The sequence below is a fragment of the Oncorhynchus clarkii genome, chromosome 2 (assembly GCF_045791955.1).
Source record: "Oncorhynchus clarkii lewisi isolate Uvic-CL-2024 chromosome 2, UVic_Ocla_1.0, whole genome shotgun sequence".
Taxonomy (NCBI): domain Eukaryota; kingdom Metazoa; phylum Chordata; class Actinopteri; order Salmoniformes; family Salmonidae; genus Oncorhynchus; species Oncorhynchus clarkii.
In genome coordinates this window covers 75,346,796-75,357,824 of record NC_092148.1, presented here as the reverse complement: position 1 = coordinate 75,357,824, position 11,029 = coordinate 75,346,796, and the positions used below count along the sequence as shown (strand labels likewise).

Below are 11,029 nucleotides of genomic sequence, written 5' to 3'. Positions count from 1 at the left end.
GTGTTTGAGCACACAGCCAGAGCCATTGTTACTGAAAACGCACCTCAGGGCAGCTGGAGGTTGAGTGACTACTGGTGCGAGAACGAGAAGGGATGAGTACCTCGCCCGCAGGATGTTTGTGTGTGTGTGTGTGTGTGTGTGTGCGCGCGCGCTCCTTGCGCACCCTCTCCTTACACACCCGCTCCTTCCACGCACGCATACATACGCTCAACGCCTACTTTCCCGTGTGCTTATGTGCATGCCGCATTTGCTTCACATTCACCTTTATGTGGTCAGTGGGAATGAGCATATTCACCGGCGCATAAAATAATCAACTCTTATTTCAGTTTCTTCACAATATAAATGTTAAATCCAATATAATAACGAGAATTAGATACGGTCCAAGTTTGCATTGCCATAGAAACGGGCTGTCGCGTAGGTCTACTACCAGGAATAGCAAAGGTCTTAATTACCGGACTTCGTGCTGGTGCAGTTTACACGTGAGTTGGAGCTGTTCCGACCGGAGTCGCGCGTGCGCTGTGCGCTCTGGTACAAACGACTCGCAAAGTGGCAGTTCAGGAAACTAGACATCATTCTAAAGTGCAGCACTATTCAGAACACTCGCCGTGCAACATCTTCCCAAAAGCTTCTCTGCCTGCTGGTTTTGGAATAAGACACATTGTAAAGACAAAGAGGAATACCAACAAGAGACAAGTTATGGATGAAAAAATATCGCGTCTGCAGGACAGGCAATTTATGGATCATGCTGATTTCTTAGGGTAATCTAATTATTTCATTTTTAGAATGGTATGGGGCTATGCCCATGGTATGGGGCTATGCCCATTAACTATTAGATGTACACCATTTGTACGTTTAACTATGTAACTAACCTGCCCTTTTCATTTTGTCAGGGTGGAATACTCCTCACTCTACATGTGTAAATCGAAAAGAGGGCTGAAGCGCGAAGATGGCAAGGTATGCGCGCGTTTTATCCTGTTTGTAGATCAATAAATGTCTGATAGGTAAAACGTCCTTGTAGGATGTGTCTTGACTGTGTTGTACTTGTTGTAGATTTGATCTAATGCTATCATTTGTTTCTGTGGTCATAATCAAATTTATCTTTTCATTCCCAGGACGCGTACAAGTTACCACACCGATTGATAGAGAAGAAGAGGAGAGACAGAATCAATGAGTGTATCGGACAGTTAAAGGATTTGTTACCCGAACATCTCAAACTGACAGTAAGCTTTTACGATTAAGAAGTGATTTGCATATGAAATGTAATTTATTTATTTATTATTGTTTTGATGAATGATTGTTGAGTTATCTGATCTCGTGTTTTCCACTCAGACGCTCGGGCATTTGGAGAAAGCAGTTGTTCTTGAGTTAACTTTGAAGCATTTAAACGCTTTGACTGCAGTCACTGAGCAGCAGCACCAGGAGATTCTGGCTTTTCAGAATGGTAAGTTGTTGTTGCATAACCTCCAATGACTATTCAGTTTCATGATAGGCTAGAGTTTATGAATTCTCTATTTTGGCTTCTTTGGTTTTGGATAGGCTATACGCAAAAGTTATTGTAGCCATCAAATTTGATATGGTTGCATTCTCACAATTAGGTACAATTTAATTCAGTCAATGAAGTTGTCTTTTCTAACTTTTAAATGCATGTTTTCCAGGGGATCTATCGATGAAAGTGCCCATTCGCGCTGATTTGGATGCGTTCCACTCGGGGTTCCAAGCGTGTGCCAAAGAGGTCCTGCAGTACCTAAACAAGTTGGAGAACTGGAATGCATGTGAGCAGCGGTGCGCGCAACTAATCAGCCACTTGCACAAAGTCTCGGCGCAGTTTCAGCCTGGTACGCCACTGCTCCATCCCCAGCTACCTGCCAGAGACGCGCTCGACCGCGATGGCCAAAAACCAGACAGCCAAGCCGGACATGACCGCGTATCAGTCATACAGAGAAGCCATGGAGAGCTTAACGAGAATGACACAGACACAGACAGTGGATATGGGGGTGAGGCGGAAAAGAATGATGGGAAGAAAGGATGTGACCGGAGCAAACTGCAGGGGCCCAAGGCAGTAAAGATAAAGCAGGAGTTCGAGGATGACCGCGCTGCCAAAAAAACAAAGATGAACTGGGCTGGAAACTGCACGACAAGCGCAGACATGACCACCAGACCTGATCTGGTCTTTATGAATTCGTTGATGGGAATAACTGGCGTGGGACAACAGACTCCCTTTTGCATGCCCTTTTACTTCATAAATCCCTCGGCGGCAGCGTCCTACATGCCTCTATTTGATAAAAGTAACCTAGAGAAGTTTGTGTACCCAGCTGCGGCAGCGGCCACGATCTCATCTCAGTTTCACTGGTTATACCCCAGCCTCAACTCACATGCGTCGGCAGCTGCGGCCGCAACAGCCGGTGTTTTTTCCCGCATGTCGACAGAGAAGATCTCTGGATTCGGTTCCGATTCCAAAGACTCTCCCTCCGACGACAGTGACATGTCAAACGTGGCGGAGCCGGGCTCACCTGATGAGAGGGAGGACAATCTTGAGAATGATGAAGATGATGATTATGATGATAAGGAATTAGGGGATGAGTCCCCAGACAATGAAATCGACAGTACATAATTAAGATTACATTTTGAGATTTTGTTTTCTTTCTTGTAAAAACTGGCTAATTTGTGTTATGTGTTAGGCTTAAAATGCAGAATGCACATCAATTTATGTTGTTTACGATTCTCCGACAGCTGTCTGTTTTGACCTTATTTTCGTATTTTCGATAGATTTGTATTGATATAGGAGTTTCGAGACAAATTTCACAGTTAAAATTCTCCTGTATCTTGGCCAAGCAGGGGGAAGTTGTGACAGTGTGTGCCTTTTGCACTTAATGCAAGAATAATCTGAATGTTAATCGACCATGATTGACACTAACAACATGTACACGTCTGTTATTACTAAAATTATAGGTTGTATTGAGCTGGAGTTTTTCCATTAACACAGCGAATATCAGTGCCAAAACATCAAGACAAACAATCTGCTTATAAGTAATATTGCCCTCTGATCCCCAATCAGCTGGTGACTTTGGATGTAGGATGTTGCAACTGACCTACGCCAAGGTCAACATTGCAGGTCAACATTTCTGACTCTGACTGTACAGTATGACTAATTGTGATAGGTGTGATTTGATCCATTTCCTTGTTTATGCACTAAATTGGCCTCTTATAAAGTGCTTGAGAAAGTTACTTAGGTACTTCAAACCGAGATGTCCACCTTGGATCATGGACAAATGATTTACTTCATATTATGTAACTCCCTCTCCATGCCAACACATTTAGATTAGTTTATTTAGTCTTTTGGAATTTGCAGTAACCCCCTCCGATACATTTTGCTGACTGCTGATATTTAATGCATAATATTGAAAGGAAGCACGTCATTGGAAGATGCTGTTTTATGACAATTGACAATTATATCCCTGTTTGGTTGGCATCTCTGCACACATAATGAGACACCCCGTGACCAGTCAGCTAAACCTCCAGCAAAATTATACTAGGCATGAACTTTGATATTGAATGTAACTACCTTTGTTTTTCTTAGCTCTGGAAGTTTCAGAGATAAAGTGCACTTGTTTCTGCCTTTGAAAAACCTCCCTGTTCCTTCCCAACACTCACTTTCCAACTATTGTAGTGCATCACTGTATGTATTTTTTAAATACATTGTTCTTGAAGAAAATCACTAAACTAGAGGGCAGAAACTTAACTCCAGACTGTATAGACTGTGTATGTGTTTGAAGAACAAGATACTAGGCTACTACAGATCATGAGGCTTTTTAGTGTTTTTGAATAAACGTAAACCACTAATCATAATTCATTTTGGGATATACGTCTTAATGTATTTATAAAGCTACATGAAACAACTTATTCTCCAACTCCGAATGAAGAAGGAGCTCTAGTATCACATTCTAATACATACACAAACTTCCATTCAGATTAGGTGTATGTAGTTGGAGGTAACTTTGGTCCGGTGACCAAAAGTTCTGATAAATATCCTTTTAAAATGTACAATCCTTTTTCCTGCAATTGTGGTGTTTATCATGTTTGAGTTTCTTGTGTGAGTGACTAGATTTGATTTGCATATCCAATTTTGTTTATTTTTTGCTTCTGTTTAGCAGCTCTTGCCTCAAATCGATTATGTTTTCAACTGTCATTAAAGGGGGCATGTGTGTGTAAATAGTTTTGTGAATATACTACGAAATATATGTCCGATGTCAATGTTGTAGAAGAAAGGTAGAACCAACAACAACAACAAATATTTAACTGAGAAACCGTTGCACATTTCGTCAATGCTTTACACATATGCTGTTGTAAATTATTGCTGACAAGTTGTAAAATAAATATCAGACCAAAAACTATTCGGATGCCTCATTGTTTAGTTTTTTTGCCAACAACTTGATTGTTTCCTTCTTAGACATAGCTATATTAAATGATTTAATAGGAGGCATGCTATAGATCAGAGGTGTCAAACTCATTCCATGGAGGGCCTACTGGAATGACTCTCAGCCCTCCGTGGAATGACTTTGACACCTGTGCTAAAGATGATCACAAATATTACAATGATTGTCTCTGTAGTTCAAACACGTTACAGTACAAAATATTAGCTTCAACTTCAAAGGAATGAACTATCCCTTTAAGGTACTGATGAGGTCTCCCTACCCATTTAGTTGACCATGTCCATTATTGGACTTATCGGCTCTGGGTGATAAAAATCACCTACCGTTAAGTTAATTAGGTCTCCAAAAACAAGTGGTGTGAATAGGAAGTGATACTGTACACCTGGATACTGTAAGTCCTCAGGCTGATAGTACTGCTACTGTGGAATGTAGGGGAGAAAGGGGTAAGTTTAGCCATTTTTTTACATTCAGCATCACTCTGTCAAGGAAAATATGCAGTTGAAGTTGGAAGTTTATACCTTAGCCAAATACATTTAAACTCAGTTTTTCACAATTCCTGACATTTAATCCTAGTAAAAATGCCCTGTCTTAGGTCAGTTAGATCACCACTTTATTTTAAGAATGTGAAATGTCAGAATAATAGTAGAGAGAAAGATTTATTTCAGCTTGTAATTCTTTCATCACATTCCCAGTGGGTCAGAAATTTACATACACTCAATTAGTATTTGGTAACAATAAGTTGGGTGAATTTTGGCCCATTCCTCCTGACAGGGCTGTTGCAACTGAGTCAGGTTTGTAGGCCTCCTTGCTCACACACGCCTTTTCAGTTTTGAGGTCAGGGCTTTGTGATGGCCACTCCAATACCTTGACTTTGTTGTCCTTAAGCCATTTTACCACAACTTTGGAAGTATGCTTGGGGCCATTGTCCAGTTGGAAGACCCATTTGTGACCAAGCTTTAACTTCCTGACTGAAGTCTTGAGATGTTGTTTCAATATATCCAAATAATTTTCCTGCCTTGTGATGCCATCTATTTTGTGTAGTGCACCAGTCCCCCCTGAAGCAAAGCACCCCCACAACATGATGCTGCCAACCCTGTGCTTCACGGTTGGGATGTGGGGTGTGTTCTTCGGCTTGCAAGCCTCCCCCTTTTTACTCCAAACATAACGATGGTCATTATGGCCAAACAGTTCTATTTTTGTTTCATCAGACCAGAGGACATTTCTCCAAAAAGTACGATTTTTGTTCCCATGTGCAGTTGCAAACCATAGTCTGGATTTTTTTATGGCGGTTTTGGAGCAGTGGCTTCTTACTTGCTGAGCGGCCTTTCAGGTTATGTCGATATAGGACTCGTTTTTATTGTGGATATAGATGCTTTTGTACCTGTTTCCTCCAGCATCTTCACAAGGTCCTTTGCTGTTGTTCTGGGATTGATTTGCACTTTTCGCACCAAAGTACGTTAATCTTTTTCTGATGTCTTGTCTGATTTCTTTTGATTTTCCCATGATGTCAAGCAAAGAGGCACTAAGTTTGAAGGTAGGCCTTGAAATACATCCACAGGTACACCTCCAATTGGCTCAAATGATGTCAATCAGCCTATCAGAAGCTTCTAAAGCCAAGACATAATTTTCTGGAATTTTCCAAGCTGTTTAAAGGCACAGTCAACTTAGTGTATGTAAACTTCTGACCCATTGGAATTGTAAAAAAGAGTGAATCGTAAGTGAAATAATCTGTCTGTAAACAATTGCTGGAATAATGACTTGTGTCATGCACAAAGTAGATGTCCTAACCGACTTGTCCTAACAACTATAGTTTGTTAACAAGAAATTTGTGGAGTGGTTGAAAAACTAGTTTTAATGACTCCAACCTAGGTTTATGTAAACCTCTGACTTCAACTGTAGTATTTTTTCTCACAAAAATATCTAGATACATTTCAGGTAGTTGTGTATCCCTGGAAATAGTCAGAATTCATATCAACATTATTTTGAAAAGGTGGTCTTTTGGCACAACTTACACAAGGTATAGGGTAGGTTGAGCCGCAGGACAGGGTAAGTTAAGCCACCTACACATTTCTCTACTGAATTCAATTTTACCACTACCTTTGTTTATCATGTCTATCTTTATTTCCCAAACACAATTCAACAAAATCACTTTTTTTGTCTTTTAATACTTTTTAGTATATTTTAACAAGCATCATACAAGCATCATGATACCTCTAACACAATAAATTAATTTGACTTGGTGAAAATATTATTTTTTAAACCTAAGAATTCATGAAACTATTTTCCTAAATATTTGGACAAATAATATATTTTTTGTATGGTTTCCTAGAAACAAGGGTGGCTCAATTTACCCCTTTGGCTCAACTTACCCCACTCTCCCCTACAGTAATCTCCGTCTTAGCTGGTGTCATGTGATAAGAGAATGATGAAGTATGCTTACAGTTGCACCCACTCTGTCGTTTTTTCACTATTTGTGTGCTGCTTCGGCAAGATCAACTCCAGTGGATAGGACAAAAGGCTTATGTTCCTAATAACACCTTTTAGTAGGCCTAGTGACAAAGACCAGCCCTAGCCCCTTAAGTCTATGTTATCACAATTAGTTTCATATATGCCTTCATATCTTATTAGTTTGTTATTTCTGAACACAGGCATCAATGCAAATGGCACCAATTGCACTATTGCACATTTTGATATCGACCAAATACAGGTGGTTGATACCTATGTTTGATCTAGTCTTTAACATGCCATTTCTGCTTCCGTTTGGATAGTTAGTTAGTTTAGTTAGTTAGTTTAATATATATGTTTTAATTGGCTGACTTGTGAGACTAGTTGATAACAAAGTTGTCAGCTATTTGAATCAGAGAGTAATAAGCTGATTTCTAGTCTTACTTCTGTTTTAGTCAAGTTCAGCTAAGCACAGACACAGCCTCAGGGGAGTTCCCGGTATCCGTAAAGTATAGTCATGTAAAAGTAGTCTTGTAGTTAAAATATTCCGAACAGCAACATCCCCCCCCCCTCACTGGTGAAGCCCAACAATTTCTGTTTGACTATCAATCAACCTAATGTATTTATAAAGCCTTTTTTGTTTTTACATCAGCAGCCTAAAACCCCAAACAGCAAGCAATGCAGATGTAGAAGACTAAGGCTTCTGTTTTACACACCAGAATACAGGATACTATTGGAAGTATCTAATACACTAACAGATTAGGAGGGTAAACAACTGTAGAATGTATCAATTTAATCTAATCAAGTCAACCTCACTGACTTTTATAATTACAACTCAGTGTAAAATTATTCATAAACCAGATATGAGTTTGAAATTATAAATCAGTCTGATTGAACATTCAAGTTGCCTGGAGTATTTTTATGGCGGCTAATAGTTTAAACACAATCCATTAGGTTATTATAATGCAATTCTTTCCAGTCACTCACCTAGAACCACAAGAGCCATCCAGTTCTTAGTCTGTGATTATTGGACGGATAGCACCATCTAGTGGTGATACTGACAACACGGTTGCCATCTCCATCATCAAGTACATTCTTCATAAACCAGATAACTCCCATTTCTTTCATAGGGCTTTTCACGCTACTGAGCCAAACTGAGGCGAGTCCAACCAAACCAAACCAAGTTGTTCTGAGCTGGCCTGTTTACACATCCACCATAGTTGCTTGCACCGTGATGGAAAGGACCATGTGAAAGGGAAATATCTGAGCCAGCATGGTAGTGTGATGAGGGCACATTTCTCCGGTGTACTCTTCCCATGGCCTGTCCCCCTTCCTATTATAATTTAATAGGATATAAGACTCATGTATGACTTCATATAAGATGACAAAAAATGTGTCATATCGTTTTATTATAATCATGCAATCCATGTCACATCAGCAGCCAATTGTATCCATACATCTCTCAACAATTTTCTGTGAATTAATGCAGGAAAATAAAACATGTAGCTATGTACAGTTCATTTCTTAACATGGGAATGCACAAGACATCAAATTGTAAACACTGACCAAAGCAACCTATGAAAACGTACAAGTGTTTTTTTATACAGCGATACAGCCACCTACTTTACCTTAGGTGGAAAATGAATGCTAAAACCATGGTAAGTATATAGGCTGTAACTAAATCTATCCGAAATGAAAGTCGAACCACCTGTTTCTTCCATAAACATCTTACTCACACAATGAACACAGCTAGCCTGGTCCCAGATCTGTATGTGCTGTCTTGCCAACTCATGGTGGTCACTGGCGGAACAATGATTATAGGAGTTAGCAAGACCGCACAAACACATCTGGGATCAGGCTAGAACAGAGCAGGGTCATCGTTGGAATAATTCCTGGTAAAGCTTTACATTATTTGTATATATGTAGAAATAAGCATAAGGCACTTGTTAAGAACTTATTAAAAGATGAGTAGCAGTGAACCATTTGTTTATCAAAACCAATGAGACAGGCCATTCCGTACATTGAAGGCAATTATGATATTGTGTACAACAATAATTGGTCCATTTCTTCTTTAATGCAGAAACTAAAATGGAGTGTTGTTTTATCAGATTTTAGGGCTTGATTATATCAGTAGCGCTGAAGGTCCGCCTTATAGCGCGATTGAAAGGTTGAGATGACATATGCAGCGTTTAATGTAAATGCAGTCTCCACAAACACGGGAACATTGCCTTTCAATTTCAATCGCTCCATAGTGCAGGTCTTCAGTGCTACAGATTGAATCAAGCCCTTAGTCAGTGGTGTATTAGTGGTGTATTGGATTAGCCTGGTTCCAGATCAGGTTGTGCTGTTTTGGCAACTCCTCTGGTCAAGGAATTGGCAAGACAGGAAAAACTGGTCTGGGCCATTATCCACAAATCTTCTCAGATTAGGGGTCATGATCTAGGACCAGGTCCTCTCTGGCCATATAATCGTATTCATTATGATATAAAAGGTCAAACTGATCTTAGAGCAGCACTACTACTCTAGCCTGGTCCCAGGGCCTGTATTCATAAACGTGTCTCAGTGTAGGAGTGCTGATCTAAGATCAGTTTGACCTTTTATATCAGTGTTGCATATCCTTCAATTGAGGCAAACCACTCCCTCTTAGGATCTTACAAAAGTCGATTTACTGTCACTTAGCTTTAAATAAGTATTCAGATATGGCTATTTGGAAAACCAAACAGATGCAATAAGACCTCTAATCTTTGGTCACATTTCTTTACAGATGAATATGCTTAAACATTTTGGCATAGTAACATAGTCATATTGTCAGAGCAAGTTAAAGAGAAAACTAACACTGGAGGTTCATTCAATACTGTTGCATTAACAATATTGCGTAAAGTACATACACAGTTGCCAAAGTTCTGCTTCTTCCTCAGTAATGGAAATAAATGTGAATAGCGATCAAGCTTTATACTAACTACAGTATTCTACCATTTCAATAAGTGAATAGATCAGTTGTCACATACAGTGCATTCGGAAATTATTCAGACCCCTTGATTTTTTCCACATTGTTACATTACAGCCTTATTCTTAAATTTAAAAAAATATCAATCTACACACAATACCTCATAATGACAAAGCAAAAACAAGTTTTTAGAAAATTTGCTTATTTATATATATATATTTTTTTTAAACTTAAATATTACATTTACTGTATTCAGTCAGACCCTTAACTCAATACTTTGTTGAAGCACCTTTGGCAGCAATTACAGGCTCGTGTCTTCTTGGATATGACACTACAAGCTTGGCACACCTGTATTTGGGGAGTTTCTCCAATTCCTCTCTGCAGATCCTTTCAAGCTCTTTCAGGTTGGATGGGGAGCGTCGCTGCACAGCTATTTTCAGGTCTCTCCAAAGATATTAGATCAGGTTCAGAGACTTGTACCGAAGCGACTCCTGCGTTGTCTTGGCTGTGTGCTTAGGGTCGATGTCTTGTTGGAAGGTGAACCTTCACCCTAGTCTGAGGTCCTAAGTGCTCTGGAGCAGGTTTTCATCAAGGATCTCTCTGTACTTTGCTCCGTTCATCTTTGCCTATATCCTGACTTCGGAGTGGCTTACGTCTGGCAACTCTACCATTAATGCCTGATTGGTGGAGTGCTGCAGAGATAGTTGTCCTTCTGGAAGGCTCTCCCATCTCCACAGAGGATCTCTAGAGCTCTGTCAGAGTGACCATCGGGTTCTTGGTCACCTCCCTGACCAAGGCCCTTCTCCCCCGATTGCCAGCTCTAGGAAGAGTCTTGCTGGTTCCAAACTTCTTCCATTTCAGATTTTTTTTTGTCAAAGACTCCAGCCACCCTAGTCATAGACTGTTCTCTCTGCTACCGCACGGTAAGCGGCAAGTCTAGGTCAAAGAGGCTTCTAAAACAGCTTCTACCCCCAAGCCATAAGACTCCTGAACATCTAATCAAATGGATACCCAGACTATTTGCATTGCCTCCCTCTTCTATGCTGCTGCTACTCTCTGTTATTATCTATGCATAGTCACTTTAATAACTCTACATACATGTACATATTACCTCAATTACCTTGACTATCCGGTGCCCCCGCACATTGACTCTGTACCAGTACCCCTTTTATATAGCCTCGCTATTGTTATTTTACTGCTGCTCTTG

The 11,029-nt window shown here is 40.0% G+C and overlaps 1 protein-coding gene across 1 annotated transcript; it reads left to right on the top strand.

Moving 5' to 3' along the window:
- The first annotated feature begins 254 nt into the window (after window positions 1-254).
- On the top strand, window positions 255-4,391 carry LOC139373663 (class E basic helix-loop-helix protein 41-like). The gene is made up of 5 exons (XM_071114480.1): window positions 255-758; window positions 891-954; window positions 1,113-1,220; window positions 1,330-1,441; window positions 1,656-4,391. Exons 1-5 carry the CDS (start codon window positions 697-699, stop codon window positions 2,609-2,611), a joined length of 1,302 nt encoding a protein of 433 aa, XP_070970581.1. The 5' UTR covers window positions 255-696; the 3' UTR covers window positions 2,612-4,391.
- Window positions 4,392-11,029: the final 6,638 nt, after the last annotated feature.

Bases quoted from the DNA above. Each gene is read 5' to 3' on its own strand.
- LOC139373663 (XM_071114480.1), top strand. From the start codon at position 697: ATGGATGAAAAAATATCGCGTCTGCAGGACAGGCAATTTATGGATCAT. The intron at 759-890 runs GTAATCTAATTA...TCATTTTGTCAG, and splicing joins GATCATGCTGATTTCTTAGG to GGTGGAATACTCCTCACTCT. The intron at 955-1,112 runs GTATGCGCGCGT...TTTCATTCCCAG, and splicing joins TGAAGCGCGAAGATGGCAAG to GACGCGTACAAGTTACCACA.